The 23,528-nt window shown below is 29.8% G+C and overlaps 1 protein-coding gene across 1 annotated transcript; it reads left to right on the forward strand.

Moving 5' to 3' along the window:
- The first annotated feature begins 10,565 nt into the window (after positions 1-10,565).
- Positions 10,566-16,419, forward strand: LOC123204625 (GDSL esterase/lipase At1g09390). The gene is made up of 5 exons (XM_044621393.1): positions 10,566-10,943; positions 13,941-14,129; positions 15,037-15,197; positions 15,282-15,546; positions 15,895-16,419. Exons 1-5 carry the CDS (start codon positions 10,685-10,687, stop codon positions 16,122-16,124), a joined length of 1,104 nt encoding a protein of 367 aa, XP_044477328.1. The 5' UTR covers positions 10,566-10,684; the 3' UTR covers positions 16,125-16,419.
- Positions 16,420-23,528: the final 7,109 nt, after the last annotated feature.

Below are 23,528 nucleotides of genomic sequence, written 5' to 3' on the forward strand. Positions count from 1 at the left end.
ATTGCTTATCAGTATGAGCAATTTGAAACTACAAATGCTATGTGGGTAGCATTGAAAGAAAAGTTTGGAAGAACGACTGTCTCTAAACTAAGGTAGTTGACCATCAAGTTTGATACATATAAGAAAGTTCCCAATAAGCCGATAAAACAACATCTAAGGGAAATGTCGAACATGATAACTGAGCTGAAGAAAGTTAGGCATGAACTGACTAATGAACAACAAGTACAAGCTATTATACGATCTCTTCCTGATAGTTGGGAGCATATGAAAGTGAACATGACCTATAATAACAATATCAGGACTTTTGATGATATTGCTCGCCATCTTGAACTAGAAGCTGAACGCTTAGAGGTTACTGGACCAAATGCTCAAGCATATGTTGCTGAGTCTAATTCGAAGAAGTATTCTGGCTATAAGAGAAAATGGCGAAAATCTAGAAAAGGGAAGGAGATCGTCCAAGGAGGTGTGAACAAGAACAAACTGTTCAAGCGTAAAAAAGGCAAACGTTATGGAAAAAAAGATAAGTCTAAACTGACATGTTATAACTATGGTAACAAAGGTCATTTCGCCCGTGAATGCACGAAGTCGAAAAAGGTATTGCCTTATCTTGTTTCAAATTGTGAGATTTATGTTTCCAGTATCGTTTTCTTATTTGAATCTCATCCTATATGGACTGTAGACTTAGGAGCCACAAACCATGTAGCTCGTGATAAAGACGTTTTCGTAAAATTTCATCGAATATCGAGGGAAACACGGTAGATATATGTAGGTAATAATACCAAAGTTGAAGTAAAAGGAATGGGCACATACAAATTGGTTTTGCGCGGTGGTCAAACCTTGTACCTACATGATGTTTTATATACTCCAAAAATTTGATGAAATCTTGTCTCTGTAATGGTTCTATTAAAACTATGATATTGTTTTATTTTCTCTGAAAACTTGGTTAAACTTTATTATAACGATATATTTTATGGCTATGGATTTCTATCTGAAGGTTTTATGGTGCTAAACACCTTAAATTGTATTAATGATAATACTGTTAGTTTTTCTTTATTTGCAACTCCTAATAGTCTAGATGTAGATGCAAATAAATGACATGCTAGATTATGACATATTGGCTAAGAGAGAATGAACGGACTGGCCCGTGAAGGTTTATTAGGACTTGTCACGAAAGTAGATTTGCCTATTTGTGAGTATTGTCTAGCAGAAAAAACTACTAGAAAACCTTTTGGCAAAACTGTTAGAGCTGAAGTTCCTCTGTAACTTGTACACTCAAATATTTGTGGACCTATGAATGTTAAAGCTAGAAAATGAGCATTCTATTTCATCACTTTCATAGATGATTATTCACGTTTTGGTTATGTATATTTGATCTCCCATAAGTCAGAAGCAATAAATTGCTTAAGACATTATATGAATGAGGTTGAGAATCAGTTGGACAAAAGAATAAAAGCCTTGAGAACTGATCGAGGTCATGAATATTTATCCACCGAATTTAAGGAATTATATAGTGAAAAAGGAATTATGAGGCAATTGATGATTCCTAGAACTCCGCAACAAAATAGTGTAGTGGAGAGATAGAATCGAACATTGTTGGAAATGGTTAGGTCTATAATGGTACAAGCGAATCTTCCAATTTCTTATTAGGGAGATGTTTTATTAGCTGTGACTTATATACTTAACCGTGTGCCTACTAAGTCAATAACTTCTACACCTTATGAGTTATAGACAGGTAGGAAATTTGAATTAAATATGATGCGCCCTTGGGGGTCTACTACATATATCCATGACACATTCCATAAATTCAAAAAATTAGGTCCAAGCGACAAGAAATGTATCTTTATAAGATACTCTGAACACTCCAAAGGGTACATGTTTATAGGAGAGGACTCTGATGGAAGAATGGCTGAAATAGAATCTCAAGATGCGACATTCATAGAAAATGAATTTCCTAAAAAAGGTGATATTGATAAAAGTCTTCATCTGTATAAAACGGAAGAGGAATGTGGAGAAGGTTCGTCCCAGCGACCATTAGTTGTGTCACAAGAGACGATGTCTCTACCTATTACAGATAGTGGGAGTAATGAGGTTATACTCTAACCTATTTTGGATAGTGAGAGCGAAGATCCTCAATTATATAGGAGCAAACATTCTCGAATTCCCAATAGACATTTCGAAATTGAAAATGAAGTTTTCATAACTATTCCTCTAGAAGACGATGAGCCTAAAAATATCAAAGAAGCTCTATCATCCCTTAATAAGGAAAAGTGGCAAGAAGTATTAGAGGAAGAAATGAAATCTAAGGAACTTAACCAAGTTTGGAGTCTAATGGACTTATCGTCGGGTCGAAAACCCATTGGAAATAGATGGATTCTCAAAATTAAACGAAAGACGGATGGCTCAATAGGTAGATACAAAGCTCGCCTAGTGGCAAAAGACTATAACCAATAAGACGGTATAAATTATGAAGAAACTTTTTCGTCTATTATGAGGTTTACTTCAATCCGTATCATTCTAGCTATAGTAGCATACTTAGATCTAGAATTGCATCAGATAGATGCCAAAATAGCTTTTCTTAATGGAAAGCTTGACGAAAAAATCTACATAGATCAGCCCATAGGTTTTGTGGTAAAAGGCCAAAAGCGCAAAGTATGTAAGCTTCAAAATCAATATATGGCCTAAAATAGTCATTAAGACAATGGTACTTAAAATTTCATAAGGGTATATTGTCTTATAATTTTAAGATGTTAGAACAAGATCATTGTGTTTATATAAAAAGGTCTGATGACAAATTTGTAATTCTATTTCTTTATGTGGATGATGTGTTGATAATTGGAAGTGATTTGGAATATGTGATGATCATTAAAAATTAGTTATCCATAAATTTTGACATGAAGGATATGGGTGAAGCAGATTATATTTTAGGTATAAAAATCAAAAAGGATCGTTCAAAGAGACTTTTGGCTCTGTCACAAGAGCATTATATCGAAAAGATTATAGAACATTTCAACATGGAAAACTACAAGCGCGTAGATAATCCTGTGTCAAAAGGCGATTCATTGAGCCAAGACTTGTGTCCAAAGACTCAAAACGAAAGAAATGAAATGTCTCTAATACCTTATTCGAATGCGGTTAGAAGTCTCATGTATGCGATGATATGTACTCATCCTGATATATACTTTGCTATCGGATTGGTTAGTCGATATCAATCAAATCCAGGAAAGGAACATTGGAAGGTTGTTAAAAGGATATTGAGATATCTGAAAGGCACTGTGGATTATTGTTTATGCTACCAAGGAAAGGATTTACGTATTGTTAGCTATTCGGATGCTGACTGGGGTGGTGGCTTGGACCAATGCAAATCAACTTCAAGTTATGCTTTCTTATTCCAAAATGGCGCTCTATCTTGGAGCAGTAAGAAACAAATGTGTATAGCCTTATCCACAATAGAAGCAGAATTTGTAGCATGTTCTACTATTGTGTAAGAAGTTGTTTGGTTGAAAAGATTTTTTGAGAATTTGGGTGTATTGGACACAACAGTTGGTCTTATAGTTATGCATTATGATAATCAAGCTGTAATAGCTTTCACAAAGAATCTCAAATTCCACAATAAAACAAAACATATCGACACCAAATATAACTTTGTTAGAGACATCATTTTGAAGAAGGAAGTGATAGTACATTATATTTCTACGCTTAACATGATTGCTGATCCTCTAACTAAACCGATCTCAAGAGATATATACCTTGCACATGTTAAGCCTCTTGGCTTGTGTAGAATATGATAGATGACTTGTTGAGTATATATTTTACTTGTAACACAACGTTAGAACATCAAAGAATTTGAATTTATTTTATGTGTTTGAATTCATGGTGTTTATGGATATACATATTGTTTATTTTGAAATCTCAACAAAATGATAATGTCGCACAAGTTTGATTGGCTCTCTCACACGAACAATCGTCTTTGACGCTGAGGAGAGCGTACAAAGATGAGACATATTTCTTAAGGTTGATGCTGTTAAAAGAGCGCACTTAGAAAATGAGAATTGCTCAAGAAATGAGTTATTTGATATGTCGCTTTGATGATTAATCAAGATGAGGTCATGACTTAATAGATTTGAAAATGACCGATTTGGATTTCCACGTCTAAATAACTTGTGAATGCCAAATGTGAGTTCTTAATAGATAAAGATACTTGCAAGATTGGAGAGATGATTAAGAACTTAGGTTAGGCGCTGAGTGCAACAACTGAACTAAGATCTGTACAATGTTGGTAATGACATTTTGAAAAGATACATATTGTAGCACATGATTCATACCATGTGTGCATGAATAAGATGATTGTTTAAAGTAGTGGAAGGATGAATCCCTGATCCTTTACTGTGTGAGACTTTATGAGGATTACCTCATAATGGTACCCTTTGACTCTTTGCTATTATTTGATGTTTATTCTTAGTGTTGTTATCTTAGCTTGGAACCTATGGCTATGAATGATTCGGTGTATAGAACATGACTAGAAAAACAGCTAAGTTTAAATTGAGAATTTCGAATAGAAGAGAAAGACTTATATATTACGTGTGTCTATTGGTCAGCCGGACATATCACTCATATAAGAGATTGGACTTGATCATGGATACATAGGAATATAACACAATAATAAATGAAGGATTAAATGGAGTGCATCGAATCACCAAATCATCATCAATTGTGTTGTGGATACTCCCAGGAGTGCATCGAATCATTAAATCATCATCAATTGTCGGATTCAGAAAAATTGGGTATGTTTTCTGTGATCCTGGAATAAGTATTATTTTTGCTTACAAAAATAAATTGGTTGAGAATGAATAAGAAATCTCAAAATAATAATAATTATGATTAACTCTTTTGTAATCAATTATAAGAACAACATAAGATATAAAAAGTCTTTCATACAATTTGATATATCACAAACTAAACAAATGGGTGACTTTAAATTAAGAGTAATATTGTAAGCGTAAATAATATATACAACTCTATACATAAACAATAATATATCATTATATAGTTGAATAGTTTTAAATTAAAAATAAAATAATATTTAATCACATGATAATATATTATTATTTGTATATAAAGTTATACATATATGTTTATTATAAATCAAAGGCAAATTTCATTGCAAATTTTGAAGTTGGACCATATCGAACTAGGAGCTTCGAACAGTTGAAGTGGATTAAAATTAAGTTTGACTGATCACCATAACAAATTATTTTTTTTTAAATTTATTATTGAGATTTAAATCCAGAACTTCATTCATCGATTATATATATATATATATATATATATATAAATGATTAAATTAAATTTATTTTAATATTAAAATAATTCAGATTATATATTTAATAATAAATTATATAAATTGTTTTGAATTTTATTTATTATAACTAATGATTCTAACCGTTTGCTGAACTAGACCGCTCTCCTATCTTTTGGATCGATGTCTTATCCAATTTCAAAAATATTACTCAAAAGGACTATAAAGATTTTTTGTTATTTTATAGTACTAAAAACTTTCTTCAGAGCCTGTGGATAAAAATGGCATAAAATTATAGAACAGTGTTCAACAACTTAAAAGAATCCATATTATTCTATTGTTAACCTACAAAACTAATAATAACAATGCTATACTCACCCATTTTTATTATTAATTTATTTAAATAAATTATATTAATAATAATTGAGTAATTTAATATTATAATTTATTTTTAATTTAAAATCACTTAAATAATATTAAAACTTAATTTATAAGTGTAGTTTTATTAGAAAAAAATATGAGAAAACATTAAGGGATCATTTCATTTCTATTAAACAAAGATTACCTTAATAATCTATCTTTTATTACTTATATTATATTATTTAGTTTGGTTTATATTGTTTAGTTTGTTAGTAATAAAATATTATAGTAATATTCTATTGTCAATAGTTAGGGGTTTACATGGTTTGATTTGATGTGATTTACAATATTTTTTAACCTAAACTAAAAAAACAGTTTAAAAAAAAATTCAAATCAAATCAAACCATTTTAGATTATAAACTAAACCAAACCAAATTGAATATATATGGTTTGGTGCGATTTGATTTACAGTTTGAATTGAATAAAAATTATTCACTTCTAATATTTTGCATTCAATAAAAAATAAATGAATTATAGGTATCTACAACATGAAACATAACTTAAATCTTGAGCATACCATTAAGAATGATAGTAATTCTTATTGTTATAATGGTGAAAATGTTCTAAGAGAAGCTAACAAAAAACATTACTGTTTTAACTTTGCTGTTTAAAAGAGCCTCACTAGCTCTAAAATCACAATCACAACTTCCAAAATTATTTTTAATATATGAACAATGAGAATTCAACTCAACTAACTTTCTATCAATTTTGGATTGAATTAGTCTATGAACCCAATTATCGCCAACATAATTCCAAACACATTGTTTTTCCAATTCAAGCCAATAGTAGTGTTTTGTTTCCTTTCAGTGAATTATAACATGCCCTTCTTTATACCAACACCAATATTTTTAGCAAAAAACATGCACGAAAAGCTACATCTAATTAAAGGATTACAATCATTGAGAAAAAGGATTAAAATTATACCCCCCACAGTGTACAAAATTGCATATAACACACATCCACAAGTTCTCAGAAGTTTGATAGACAAAACATATTGATTTTTTAGATTACTTATTTCAATATCGGCAAATCTATACAGAACGTAGAAAAATATAGTTAACAACTTTCAAATGTTAGTTCAATTAAACTTTCAAATGATCAAAAGACATAATTAGTGGAAACTCATCATTGCTGTCTTCCATCTACAAAATTTCATAAGCTATACATTAGATAATATCGTACTAACATTAATTAAAGAGATTAACTTATACATATATACGTTTGTCACTTATATATAATTAGGATTATAACAATTACATACACTTGCAAGAGATATTACATATTAGAAACTTGCAGCTACAATGTCAAAAAGTTCAGATGATTGAGTTTTAAATGCAAAAACCAAGCTACTACAAAATCATGAATATTATGATTCAATTAAACAAATACTGAAAACACAAAGGCAACTTCAAAAATTTTGGGTAAGAATCGAATCATGTTTCTTACTATTATCTAACAGAGCATACAATTTATTAAGGAATTTTCTCCCAAATCACATTGATAGACAAACCTTTCCTCAACAAAATCTTTGATAAATTATGTGCACTTACTTTTAAAGACCCCAATCTACTAGATCCAAAATCATTGATGTCTTTGAAGTAAACTAATGATTTACCGGCGATGACGATGACGATTGAGTGATGATGAGTTGATCGACATCGACTTGACCGATGCTTCTGATGATGACTAAGAGTAGGAAGATGGTGATAGAGCTATGGTTTCCAACGAGAAAGAACCACAGTGATGACGAAGATTCAAGGTAGACGCTGCAATGGTAGAGGAGAAACTAAGGTAAGGGAGAAAGTTTGGTGCTACAACAACAAAAGAGAAACTAAGGCAGGAAACAAAGTTTGGCGAGATGAGTTAATAACTTAGTATTTTAATAATTTTTATAAAAAAAATTATATATATATACACGGTTTACAATTTGGTTTTGTTTAAAAACCACTCAAATCGCAGCTCAAACTGTAAATTGTTATTCAAAAAATTTTCAATCAAAACTAAAGCAAACTGTAATTTTTGAATAGCTCGGTTTAGTTTTATAGTTTAAACCAAATTATGCATACCTCTATCAATGGTGATGTGATAAGTAATATATATGGTAATCTGATTACCACTTCATTCAAGATATTAAAAGATTATCCAAACAATCTTAATTTTATTATGAGTATATTATTATTATTAATTTTTTATGACAAAATAATCTCATTTTCAATTAATATAATAAGTAATATAAAAAATATTTTAGAATAGTTATACCCAAAAATATTTAAGTAAAATAATATACTAGTATTCTTTTATTACCTCTAACTAAACACAATAATTATTTATACACATTAAATTTTATCAAATATAATAATCATTTATACCCAATAATCTTCTAAGTAATATATCTTTAAGATAATATTTTAATTTTGATAATAAAACATTACCCAAACCAAACCCTCTTAAATAGGCATTTACAAATTACAAGGGTTAAAGTGTAACTTTCAACATTTAACTAACAATAATACTTTATATACAAACATTCAATATTAACTAATTCATACAAAATGATACGTCAAATTGAATTATTTTAAATTAGAAATAGAGTAAAGAATTAAATTACCTTATCATATAATAACATGTCAATATATTTATACTCACTTTTATAATAGATCATTATATGATTTAGTGTTTTTGAATTAAGAATAAAATAATACTCATTCACATAATTACATATCATCTAAATATTTAATTGAATAGTCAGAATTTAGTGCATATAACATTCTTTTTAGAGGAAAGACTAGAAATTTAATATCATAAAAACATCCATAAAAAGCATCATGGGCATTCCTAAAAAAGCAATTGTACATTTTTTTTATTAAATACAATTTTATACTTTTAAGAAATTACCAAATGATATGCAAAAGTTAATTTAAAATTTATATATCACAAATCCTAAGATGTGTTTAATTTGTGAAATCTTTTATTATAAAAAATAAAATATTACTACAAATACAAATAATTTAGAAGATTAATGAGTATATAAAAATTGGTAAAAAATTGTAAATATAAATAATTATTGTATACAATTAAAATTAATACAAGAATATTAAAATAATATTTTACTTAAATGCTCATAAGTATAATTATGTTAAAATATTTTTTATATAACTTTTTTATTAATCTAAATTGAAATTATTTTCATACTAAAAAATTTATAAAAATATAATTGTAACAAAATCAATATTATATTTATAATCTTTCAATATCTAAGGTGAATGAGATAATCACATTATTTTTTATATTATATGTCATATTATTATTAATAATAAAAAATTATCAAAATATTTTATTATATAATAAAATAAACAAAATAATACAAATAATAAAAGATAAATTATTAAAATAATATTTTAGTACCTAAATGATTTCATTGCCTAATTTTATTTTGAAATTATACAAGGGAAATGAGTTTGACAAAATATATATGCATTAAATTCTTCATATTTATTTTTATTAAATTTTATTATTTCATCGAATTTGGACATTTATAAAAAATTATAAGTTTGTTACTATTATTTTCTTTTGAAGATTACAATACTTTGAAACTCCAATTATACCACTCGATTTGATTGGAGATTGGCTCCAAATTTGATCTAGATTATATGACTAAAACCCATGAAACTGAATTACCTATAGGTTACATTGGGTAAACAGTATCAAATTATAGTTCAATCATTAAAACAAATCTAACTATCATATTGATGTTATATAATTAAAACTCATTTTAAAATTTTAATTATATAATGATAGATAACTTTATACATACATACATACATACATACATATATATATATATATATATATATATATATATATATATATATATATACATATATATATACATATATACATATATACATACATACATACATATATACATATATACATACATACATACATATATACATATATACATATATACATACATACATACATATATATATACATATATACATATATACATACATACATACATATATATATATATATATATATATATATATATATATATATATATATATATATATATATAATTTCTTTAGTAAGTGTTGAGAGATTAATATATTTTTTTAGAAATTAAATTGATAATTTTACCACTGGATTGTGATAGTTTTAAATACAAAGTCGATAAAAAATAAAAAAAATGAAATTTTAATTAAAATAATCCAATTTTTTTTTTATATATAAATATAATCACTTTTTTTTCTTATTATATATATATAGTCTAAAACATAAAATATTCAAAATAATTTTAAGTTGTCTACTCATCCAATTAAAAGTCAACTACTTAAAGACATAAACTCACCTACTCACCGGTCAAGGTAGAAAATCTACAAAATAATATAATAACATTTAACTATATTTAATTCATACAAGATTATTATCAATTTAAAAAAAAAAAATTTGCACACTTGGCCTATTGGCCAAGCTACTAGGCCAACCCATCGAGCGAACTTTAAATCCTAGAATCTTTTTATTTTAAAGATAAGATCAAATTAAAAAATAAATATATTTGTATAGTAAAAAAATATGGTTAAATATATATAAAAAGAAAAAAAATTATTTTTATTAATATAAAAAAAATCTCTAATACTTTATCTCTCTTTTCTCTCCTAATTGAGTTTAGTCGGACATTTAATTATAGAAAGGAATTAGTGAATTTGTTTACAAATCGAGTATAAGAATATGAATTTGAAATTTATTGAAAATATATGAACGAGATTTTTAAAAAATTCCTTTTTTTTATGTTTTTATCCTTGTTTTTCAAAATTTAAATATAAAAAACAAGCATAATGCCACGTGATCCATTCAATACTCGTTCACTGTCAACCTTAAGTTCAGACATTTTCTTTTTATTTTCACTCTTTTTCTCCTCCAAAACCACTCACAAAACCGATTACTTCTTCTTCTACACTAACAATGGCCTTCTACTTCTTCTTCTTCTTCTTCTTCTACTTCAGTATTGGTTTTGTGCAGAATGTTTATTATCCGGTTGGAGCGGCTAGCATCACTCAGTGCAAGAAGCCGCCAGTGATCTTCGTCTTCGGCGATTCGAACTCCGACACTGGTGGACTAGTTGCCGGTCTCGGTTTCCCTGTCAATCCCCCCTATGGCCGTTCGTTTTTCGCCAGATCTACTGGTCGATTGTCTGATGGACGGCTCCTGATCGACTTCCTCTGTAAGTTGGCCCCACTCGCGCCTCTCATTTTCTTTTTGTCCGCTTGCAATGATGTGTGTCCATTATCAAATTAACGGTAATGTTACGGGTCAGTTAGATCAGTCAATTATACAACCCAACATATATTTATTATGAGAATTAATTTAAGTATTAAAAATAAAATAATATTTAAATATATTATAATATTATATTTAATTAGATATTTAACAAATTTAGAGTTGATTGATTATCATAGCTTTTGAAAATAATATTATATTTATCAATTTTTTAATATACAAATAAGTATATATAATATTTTATTATGTGAATAAATATTATATTATTTTAATTTAAAATTATTTAATTATTTAATAATATATATTAAATATATTATTATTTATATATTTAAAATAAACATACATAATTTTATTAATTTTAAAATTTATGTTGAATCTATTTGTTTAAAGGGTTTTATCATTGTCGTGACCTTAACAAAAAAAAAACCTATTTTAGTTTCTATAATTAGATAATTACATGATCAAAATATTCAAATCATTCAATTTTAACGCTTGTAGCATAACAAATGGATAATGGATTTATTTAAAAATAGTTTTTTAAGAATAAATTAAATATTATATTTAATAATTAAGTAGATAAAATTATTTTAAATATTAAAAAGTTTGTAGATTGCAGTACCGTACCGTGACGGTGGAAGCTAGAGGTACAATAAAATTTGAGTGTCCGCATGTATGTGGCTGGATCTGGGATGTATGTGGGGAAACGTGTTCGTTGGTATGGACATAACGCATGTGTGTAATTAGTCATCGTTGTGTGTGCACTCAGAATTAATTGAAAGTGGGTCCTCATTTCATTAATGTATTGGTCGGTATATCATTATTGAGATCGAATCTCTATTTCAATATAATTTAATTGATTAATGTAAAATTAAAGAATAAATCTATTAAAATTTAAAAATAAATAAAAGTTCAATTCTGAAAATAAAATTTAATTATGTATATTTAATTTAATTTTAATTGTTTAATTAAATATTTAAATAATATATTATCATATAATTAAAATAATTATATATATATATATAATTTTTATTAACTTTCTCATACTAACTAATACAAAGTATTTCATAAGTACAAATATTTAATAATACATTTCAAATAAATTTTAATGGAGAAAACTTTCAAAATAAAAGGTATGTCCATTTTGTGAAATTAAGGTCTCTAGGGATTTATTGAATTATCCTTTTTAGTTTTTATAATTAAGAGTAAATTGTTGATTTTTACTCACCGAATTCTTAAACTACAAATGCTCATCCACCACAAAATTCTATTAATAAAAAATAATATAACGATATAAACATCACTTTCCTTTCCAAAAATTTGAAAAATGAAAAAAGTTATTTCTGTAAATCATTGAAAAATGTGATTGACCAAAATTACATCAAACAAGTGTAATTCGGCAATATTACACCATTCCTAGTGCAATCCTAGCATAATCATACATGTTTGGTGCAATCTTAGAAATTTTCTTTGTCGTAATTGCACTATTCCAGTTGTAATCTAATCGAATTTGATAAGATTGCACCTTAATTGGTACGATCCAACAAGGTCATACTTTTTTGGTGTTATTTTAGTATCAGATTCTGTTGGAGTGTTGACAACTATATGAATTCTGTTGGATTGTGGACAACTGCGGTCCTAGGTCATTTGGTAATTTTATAGAAATTAAATATCTGACGCTATGTCTAAGGATTTCTCTTTTTTTCGTAAATAGAGTTAGTGTAGTTAATAGAGTTAGGTTTTGTTTAACATTGTAGTTAAAGAATTCAGTAAATCAAAACTGTGATTTAACCAAACCTTATATAAGAAATAGAGGCCAAAAGAATTATTCCCACCCAAGTTTTGGAGCAAACCAAAATTCCCACCCACTATATTTCGAAAAGTCAAATACCCATCATTTTGTTAAATATTTTAGTTAAAATTAAGGATAAAATCGTTATTTATCAAAAAATATTTGACAAACTAAAATGTTATCACATTTTCCCTCCTTAATTTAAAAAACTAATCATTTTCCTCTAGTCAAAGTTTAAAAAGTCATCAAATCCCCACTAGGGTATTTTTTTCTATATCTCCAATGACCATTTTCTTTTCGGCCTATAATAAACCTTTCTACCATCATCTTCTCTTGCTCATGTAGCAAGATCATTTGTTGTTGGAGTTGTCTTTGTCCAGCTAAAGATCGACTTTTTTTAATAAGTCTAATGTTGATCTTCGACTGGATGAAAATGAATCATCTTCGTCCCGCTTGAAGAGAGACAAAGATGATTTGTCTTTGTCCGACGACAAATGACAATCAATCTTCATGCGTCGACAGGAGAAGACGATGGTGGGACGGCCAGCTATTAGCTGGAAAGAAAACAGTTGTTAGAGAAATAGAAAAATATTCTAGAAGGGATTTGGTAACTTTTCAAACATTAGGTGGAGGGATTTTGTTTAGTTTTTTAAACTAAAAAGGAGAAATGTGATGAAATTTTAGTTTGTTAAATTTTTTTAATAAATGACGATTTGACCCTTAACCCTAATTGAGAAATTTAATAAAATTATAAGTATTTGGATTTTCGATATAGCGAGTGAGACTTTGGGTTTGCACTAAACCTTGGGTGGGAATAAGTCTTTTGGCCTTTCCAAGCATTGCCAGGTGACCAAATCTCTGAATTTATATTTATGTTATAAGATTTCTTATAACTCAGAAGAGATTCGGACGTGAGAATATCTTATATTCACTTAGATTTAATGTTTCAATATTATAAAATTATAATGAGCAATATGATACCCATTTTGGGTGTACAAATGCATATACACTCATGTGTGTCATTATAAGATTGAAGTTATTTTATTCTTAATTCAAAATCAACCAATTACATGATGACACATATGAAGTGTATACCCAAAATAAGTACACATATTTTTATTGAATTATAATATATATTTTTTTAACTTGCAGGCCAAAGTGTGAATACGAGTTTCCTGAGTCCATACTTGGACTCATTGGCAGATTCAAAGTTCAAAAATGGTGCAAATTTTGCAATTGTGGGATCATCAACTCTCCCCAAATATGTTCCATTTTCATTGAATATTCAGCTTATGCAGTTTCTTCATTTCAAGGACAGGACTCTTCAGCTTGTTACTGCTGGTAAATTTCTCATTTCATTAATTTCCATAAATAGTTTAGGATTTTATTTGTTCATTAGTTTTTTAAATACCATTTTAAAAATCATGATAAAAAAAGAGGAAACAGCTTTTTTATCCTTTCGGTTAGTGCATTTGAAAATTTCTTTTTAAAATATTTTAGATTATTTCAAACAAATGCAATATTATAAATAATTCTTATATCTTTTATTTTTGAAAACAACAACATTGTATTAGTTTCAACTTGCAGCTGCAACCAAGTCGAGTGTTTCTAGGTTCAAACTTGCTTCTTTTGGGTTTAGGTAAAATTCGAGTTCGAGCTTGAGGGAGCTTGAGATAGGAATTGTTGACTCGAGAAATTGTAACTAAAAGTCTAAAATTTATCTTTTATATATTTATCAATTACTTCATACATTAAAATTAAAGATAAAATTTTAGAAGTGTAAGTACAATATTTTAAATTTTTAAAGTTTATTGATATTATACTCAAACCGAGCAATAGTGAACTCCACTTTGGCTTGATAATAATCAAACTGAGCTGTGAATAGCTTGTGAATGGCTCAGCTTGTTTGTAGTCCTATTTCAACCTAAGAAACAAGAGATTTGGAAAATGTACTTTCTGGTACAAGGAATACAATGAAAAGGCTTTTGGTCAATTTTCAAAACCAGTTTCTGGATTTAATCCTAAAATTAGTGTAAATTTGGAAAACGAAAAAGGATCATTTTCTCAGTTGTAGTTTCAAACTAAAAAGTAATTTTGAATATTATTGCCAGATTGATTCTGTATCACAAATCAAACAGGTAAGAACTACAATCATAGTATGAGTATGATAAAATCTTATATAATTATTTTTAATGCAATTCTGCACTTTGAGATTATAATTAATTTTAACTGCTGAACTTGTTTTTAGGTTCAACTGATTTCATCAATGAAGATGGGTTCAGGAATGCACTTTACATCATTGACATCGGCCAAAATGACATCGCTGATTCTTTCTCAAAAAAATTTACTTATGCACAAGTTGTCAAAAGAATTCCATCTGTTCTCAGAGAAATTCAGAACGCTGTCACGGTGAGTGTGCTGAATATCAATGACTTTTTTTGTCTGTCAGTCTTTCTTAAATATTAAAGCTATTTTGTTCTGTGCAATATGCAGAAATTGTATGATCAAGGAGGCAGGAAATTTTGGATACACAACACAGGACCCTTAGGTTGTCTCCCTCAGAAACTTTCATTAGTTAAGAACAACGCTTTAGATCATTATGGATGTATTTCAAGTTACAATGATGCGGCGAGACTGTTCAATGAAGGATTGCGCCATCTTTGCCAGGAGATGAGATCCAAATTGAATGGTGCTACCATAGTTTATGTAGATATATTTTCCATCAAGTATGATCTCATTGCCAACTCCACCAAATATGGTAAGCCAAATTGCCTTTACTGTCTTTTATCTTGATGATCAAGCTATCTCGAACCATTATTTATAAAATCTTGCAGTATCTTGAGCAATCTAACCTTCAAGGACTTTCTTAGATGAATTATCTCTATCATCATTTCTTGAACTTTTCCATGAACATACTCTTGGAGGCTTCCTTCTTGTCATTTTACGGAGTTGTTGTGGCTTATTTCATTACTTCATGCATTTGTTTTATGGGATTTCTCTCTGTGAACAAACTTACATACCATTAAACCTTAGCGAATGATCAAGCTCACCAAAAACCTCCTTCTTAAGAGCATTAATTTTGACTCATTTGAGGGCATTTATGCAGGCCTTTCAAGTCCATTGATGGCATGTTGTGGCTTTGGAGGACCTCCATACAATTACAACATAAACGTGACATGTGGGAATCCAGGTTCTAAGGCTTGTGATGCAGGTTCAAAATTTGTCAGCTGGGATGGAATTCATTACACTGAAGCAGCTAACCAAATTGTAGCTTCAAAAGTGCTTTCCACGGCTTATTCCACACCAAGTACTACTTTTGGTTTTTTCTGTCAGTAGATAATAAACTCAACAGGACAAACTTCTTCAGATAATTCCGGCCAAATGGGTTTGAAGACAATAACATGGGCACAAGCCATGAAGGTATTTATATGTACTTGTTTCGTTTTCGATTTTGTTGTAATGTTGCTGAGAGTATGATGATCTATGTTATGTGTAAGAAGATGGAGGTCTTCATTTGGATGAAAAGGGTTGGAAGCTGATTAAGCAAGTAGGTCACTTATCTTCTTTGAGTTCAAACCATGTAGAAGAGAATTCAAAATTTGGCAAGAAATTAGTTAGCTTGTTGGTTAAATTACTTCAGAGGGATCAAAATCATCTCTTTGTTTTTTTTTTTTTTGTTTTGTCTATGTGATTTTTTCTTTTAAGATTAAAATTTTTGCATGAGCATCTATATATGCATAGATGGTTCCAAGAACAGGCATCTAGGGGCTAGTAGAGATGTCAAAGGGGTGGAGTGGGCCCATTGTTCGACCCTAGCCTAAAAACTTTGGCATGGCCTACATTAACCCAATACGGAAAAAGGCCAGTTGTGTTAAGCATGCAAACTTAGCGGGTCATGTCTTGGGCTATGGGATAAGGTCTGTAGGCTGGTTTACTAAAAATATTAAAAAAGTATAATAACAAATAATTAATTAAATATGAATTTAAAATATAATTTAGTTGGTGGGCTTGCAAGAGCACATGAGCCAACTTGTTAAGGGTCCATGGGCATGGCCTTAGGGGCCCTGGGATGGTTTCGGCTATAGCAAATGAAAGAAAAACTTGATAAAGAGGATGAGTGCTAGACTAGGATACATATAGCAAAGCTATTACAAGTTCAAACCAAACTAAATAAACTTTTGAGGAAAAATACTACTGTCCATATAGACAAAGGAATAGTAGTAACTTTGCCCAACAAGTACACAAAGGTTTAGGACACTCTTTTCAAGGCAAACAAAACCTGGTTACAAGGAATGGTCGATGGATTTAAAATCCAAAACATTTCTTAACAGGGTTTGATAGACACTACAAAAGACATGCTTCGACCAGGAGGTTGAGGCCCAGATAGAAGCCAAAACTGAGGATGAAGAGTCTTTTGGAGACTTTATGGACTTAATAGATAGATCTACATCTGTTTAAGCTCAAGAAGGAAAGGGAAATTTGATCAACCTAGAATAAATGATCAACAAGTGGAACACAACGTGTATCCAAGACGCGAAAGACAAGTGGAAGGAGAAGATGCTACCGACACTTCAAGATCGACGGTTAAGATGTTGTCAGCACACATCCACTAGGATTTAACTTTATAAAAATATATAATTAGTATGTTAGACATGTAGGAGACATAGACCCTAGTGTTAGAAAAAATTATAAAATAGAGTTGTTTGGGACTTCATTGATGGATGTTAGAACACTTTGTTGATTTTTTTATAATAATATTAAGAATAATGAACTAAATGGAAGTAATTGTTTAAACAACTCTTGTTTTTATTTAGATCATGAAATTGAAAATAAGTCTGTTATAAGTTTATTGAACACTGTCATAGATAAACTTGAGGAACTTAATCTCAAGGTAGATAATTGAGGCAAGAAACTGAACTATATGATTTATCGTATCTTTTTAGTGAGCCAAGAGCTAACTAAAATAGAGGAATCGATCTTTAAGGTTAGTTCTGATTTATAGAGGATGTTCTGACTATTCTATTGAATGGGTAAAACATGGAACTCTAGCAAAAAATTTTGGCTTTGAGGATATTATTATAAAGATAGAAAATTACCTTATATCATTAACGTTAAATGACACAGAACAAGTATACCCTATAGAAGAATATACTAAACAAAAGGTCAAGTACTGTACTCTTGATCTCTGTAACGGAAATTTAGATATCTGGTTAGAATATCTAGAGTATTTAGGAGTAAAAAGGTTATTGGACGCGGTTCATAAGGCCTTAAGCCAAGAGGCTATACGGATACTCTAATTTATACCTAATCAGATTACAACCACTGAGACACACGAACTAAAATTTCAAAATAAATGGTTAGATAAAGTTGAGACTGTTATTGGATATTGGTATAGAGAATCACAAAATCTAGAAGAACTTGTGATATCACCAGGCTTATTTCCAAACTAAAAAATATGGCAAATGAGGAAATGCTTAAGAATTTTGTTGCCACTTAAAAAAATAAATATCCTAGTTTACCATGAGAATATGCGAATTTTATAGCTCAAGAATCCTAGAGAAACTAGAAAAAAGTTGAAAACTTGTATTTAAAGACAATAAAAGAGGAATACTTTGTTTCAAAAGAAGAAGGAAAACATAAAGTAGAAGAAACACTTTCAGAAATAACTCTTTTGGATGTTGAAAAAATCAACAAATATTACGAAGAAGAACTAAAGAAACAAAGAAAAACTTTTGAGAAAGGGAAACCAAAAAAGATTTCTTTAGGAACTAAAATGGAAGATCTAGAGAATCTAATCTCTAATCCAGACTCTAAGATTAAAGATGATCCCTTAGAAGGAATGAAAAATCCTTTACACTCTTTTGAGGGGTTTCTTAGAGAAATCTCGAAACCTGAGTACACACCTATGACTTATCTCACAAAGATAAAGTCGGAATTTATGCCAAGACTAACACCAAGATTAGTGGAGATATCGTCTAGTGGAAGTTTCTTAAACATCGATTGTGTTAGCAAAGTAGTAGACATAATAAGAGTTTGAAAAATGATAAATTGGATCCATGTACAAAATAAGTCATTTAACTTAGGACAAACTTACCGATTTTTAGGGTGAACACTATAGAAAGCTACAGGAAGTTTCTAGATAAGTTTAGAAGCCAGTATCATAATATTAGACACAGTAAGGGACTTAAAGAGTCACGAAAGAATATTCACATTGTTTAAAGATATGCTTTTAAGGGAATCTATTGGGATAACAATATCCAATATGAGCCTTGTAGAGGTATTTGCTTTAAAAGCTTTGACTTTGCAACATATGTTGATTTGAAAATTTTGTCTGTGAATATAGACGATATTTTTATTAGTTACCTGGTGGCACACAAGAAATGAAAAATACCTTCTTTGCAAAGCTACCTAACGGATGAGATAAAATAGCTAACGAGACCTTTAAGCTACTAGTGGAAAAGAACCAGATTATTGATTCTCTAGGAGGATGAATAGAAATGGTTTGGCAACTCGTGAGAACAAGATGTTTGAATGCGAAGCTTGACAAAGAAGCTAAAAAGCTTAGCTTTGATGACACTTGTTGTTACAACTTTGAAGGAGTCTCAAGATAGTACGGTTGTAATAAACCGGTAAAACCTCAAAGTAGAAAAACTCATAGGAAGAAGACTAAGTTCTTTAAAAAGGATATGTTTAAACTAAAAAACTTTCAGACTATATGGAGAAAACCTGTCTATAATAAATCAAAACTCCCTGCCCATAAAAGATTTATAAGAAAGACAGAAAGACTTCATTAATGGTGAAGGAACGAGGAGCTAAGAAGTATTGCGCTACTTGTCCCTTGGGGAAAAACACAAAAGACCGTAACTGTTGTTGGATATGTGGTAGTATATATCACTATATAGATAAATGTCCGAACAAGGCCAAGAAGAAGGCTAGTGTAAAACTACTAAACGTAGATTTAACCACTAGAACTTTTGAATATAAGTTTATTTTTAGATACGAGGTTAACTTGGATGATAAGTCAATTTATGAACTGATTTCGAAATACTCTGAAGAATCAAAGGATAACTTATCTAGTGATTCTGACAAGGAATACTCATCAAGTTTTTATAAGGAATCATCAACTCTTTATCGGCTAAATATTTTCATAAATAAAATAGAGAATTTAAATAAGCCCTTTAATCTATTCTACAATGATGAGGAACTCATATATAACACTTTTTTCTAGATATATACCCTTGATGAAAATATATAAAAAGAGGCATGTACAATTGGGCTATTTGAAAATTTTAATGCATAATCTTTTTTATTATTATCTTTTAAAATACTTTAACATGAACGCATCACTAAAAATATTTAGAAATTATTTTAAGAAAATTGAAAATCTAGAAGCGAACAAAAGATATATATACTCATGTAAAAACTTATCTGAAAGTATCTGAAAACGTGGAGTAATCATATACAACTATCCTATTATCTCAAAAAAGTCAAAAATCAATAAGAACATGTAACTATATACATGTAATATAAACTAGAGATAACTTGCTCCAACCGGATCTACCTATGCTGACCTGACCTTGCCTCGTAGCTACCTCGATCACTTATATCTGCAATCATGAAAGAAAAGGAAGTGAGAGATAAGAACACTCAGTAAGGAGAAAAAATCAAGTAAACTATCTCCTTTCCTATTCTAACTCACTCTCGGGGCTCGACCTTATTTATAACCTTCATAGGAAATCGAGGGGATAATCTAGTTCATTCTTTACTATTTGGGTTATACCTTGTCCCATCTGATGTCTATTTGATACTTTCTGGAAGCTAACATAAGGACTTGACACTTTTCTAAGCTCAAGCTATCTTTCTTTCTCTTACTACACCATTTTTTAATCTGAATTATGTTCTACTACGAGTATATTCTACTGTAAGCAGACCCTACTATGAATCTATGTTCTACTACGGACGTATCCTACTATGGATGTTGCCTATTGCAGGCGGTATATTGTAAAGTGCCCCCTCATCGTTCATAGTATGCATGTGTGTCTTATATCTTACTACTCTTGCTTCCATCTAAATCTATTCATAACTTACCAGACCATACTCTTGAGACGACCCTTGAATTTTGAGCCCCAAATTCTTTTTCTTGTTTTTCTTTTTTTCTTTTTCTCTCATTTCCTTTCCTTTCTCTTCTTTCTTTTCCCTTCCAAAACTGTAAAATATTGTTCACAACCATGTTTATTTAATAGGGTAGTCTTTTTTTTCATACAATTTCATAGTCCAAACGATTTCTAATTCATACAAGTTATATATCGTTGAAAAGAGAATTCAAAGAGCTTTCCAACAAGCTATAATAACACTCATAATTCATTAGATAAGACAATTAAAACGGGAGATGAAATCAGTGGCAAAAACTGACTCCTATGTTTATTTGGTAAAGCAGTCCTTGTGGTTCATAGAATATTTAACAGTCCAACTGATCCCTAATTCATACAAGCTATATATCACTGAAAAGAGAATCCAAATAGTTTTACAACAAGTCATAATAGCACTCATAATTCATTAGATAAAGTAGTCAAAACGTGAGACGAAATCAGTGGCAAAAACTGTCTCCTCTGTTTATTTGGTAAAGCAGTCCTTGTGGTTCATACATTATTTATCAGTCCAAATGATCTCTAATTCATACAAGTTATATATCATTGGAAAGAGGATTCAAATATCTTTCCAACAAGTTATAATAGTACTCATGATTCATCAGATAAGACAGTCAAAACGTGGGACGAAATCAGTGGTAAAACTGTAAATATTATATAACTTTCTGTCATGAACAAAATCACACATGTAAACACCCCAAATAGCAAAACAACATTTCTTAACGTTTAAATCATCATTTATAACATAGATCCAAGGAACCAAAAGCCTAAAACATGTAACATGTCAAGGATGATACCCCTTACCTTATTTCAAGTCAATCTTTGTTAAATTGGCTCCTTCCTTTTTGTCTTCCTTCTTTGAGCACCAAACACACTAACATTTTTATATAACATGCATCCAATATATATAAAAAAACATAGGCAAAGGGGAAAGAAATAGATCTTTTGGTTACCAAAGCTTCCAAAGTGCTTCCTTTTCTTTTCTTTTCTTACTTGTCTTCCACAACTCCTTCAAATCCTTCATTTTTCTTCAAAAAAACAAAGAAAAAGTATGAAGAAGGCTGCCTTTTCTAGAAGGGACGGGAAAAGATGGAAAAGGAGACTTAAAATGCTTTCTTTTATCTTTTCTCTCTTGAGATATGGATATATATCCATTTATATGTATATACAACTTTATTTTATTTTATTTTTTTGTCCATATTATATATATACACACACATACATGTGAATATATATATATATTTAAAATTGAAAATATCTCAAAACAGAGTCAAAAGACATAAATGCCACACAGTTGAAGACCTTATCCATGTCTTTGTTGAATTCTTTATCTTTTACTCTTCCCTTTTATGCACATAGCTTAGAGGTATAATCATCTTTTTTCTTTCTCTAAAGGTATATGATTATGTGCTTCTCTATCGATGTCTCATCCGCCTTTTGACCTATATACACATGCATATGACACTCAACACATAGCCATGTATAAAGCTAGTGCACACGAGAAAGTGTCTTAAACATACTCCCGTGCATTTAAATCCATGTGTCCTCTTACGCACGTCGTCAACTTTTAGAAAGTTATACACGGACATGTATCTCGTACTGTACGTGTAACATCCCTCCCTAGTAGTACTATCCACCAAAGGAGAAATGTTACGAATTAATATTCATAGCATCTATTTTTTTTCTTTTTAAAAATACTTTAAAATAAACGCATCATTAAAAGTGTTTAGGAAGTATTTCAAGAAAACTAAAAATTTGGAAGCGAACAAAAGATGTATATACTCATATAAAGTATCTGAAAACAGGAAGTAATCATATGTAACCGTACCATAATATCACAACGTCAAAAGTCGATAAGAACATGTCACTGTATGCATGTAATAGGAACCAAAGATAACCTGCTCCAGTCGGATCTACCTACGCTGACCTGACCCTGCCTCGCAGCTACCTCGATCACCTGTACCTGTAATCAGGAAAGAAAAGGGAGTGAGTGATAAGAACACTCAGTAAGGGGAAAAATTAAGTAAATTATCCTTTTTTCCTGTTCTAACTCATTTTTGGGACTCAACCTCACATCCTAACCTCTATAAGAGATTGAGGGAATAATTTAGTTCACTATTTACTATTTGGGTCATACTTTGTCCCATCTGGTGTCTATTTAATACTTTCTGGAAGCTAACTATAGGGATTTGACACTTTTCTAAACTCAAGCTCTTTTTTTTTTCACTACACTATTTTTGAATCTGAATTGAGCTCTACTGCGAGCGAACCCTACTAGGGGTCTATGTCCTACTACGGACGTGTCCTACTGCGGACATGCCCTACTACAGGCGGTGTAGTGTAAAGTACCCCCTCATAGTTTATAGCATGCATGCAAATCTTATATCTTACTAATTTCGCTTCCATTTAAATTTATTAATAACGCACCAGACATTACTCTTGGGACGACCCCTAAATCTTGAGCCCCAAATTCTTTTTCTTGTTTTTTTTTCTTTTTCTTTTCTTCTTTTCTTTCCTTTCCTTTCCTTTCCCTTCCTTTCTTTTCTTTTCCTTTCCTTTCTTTTCTTTCTTTTTTCCTTTCCAAACTGTGAAA

This window comes from Mangifera indica, chromosome 2 (assembly GCF_011075055.1).
Source record: "Mangifera indica cultivar Alphonso chromosome 2, CATAS_Mindica_2.1, whole genome shotgun sequence".
NCBI lineage: Eukaryota > Viridiplantae > Streptophyta > Magnoliopsida > Sapindales > Anacardiaceae > Mangifera > Mangifera indica.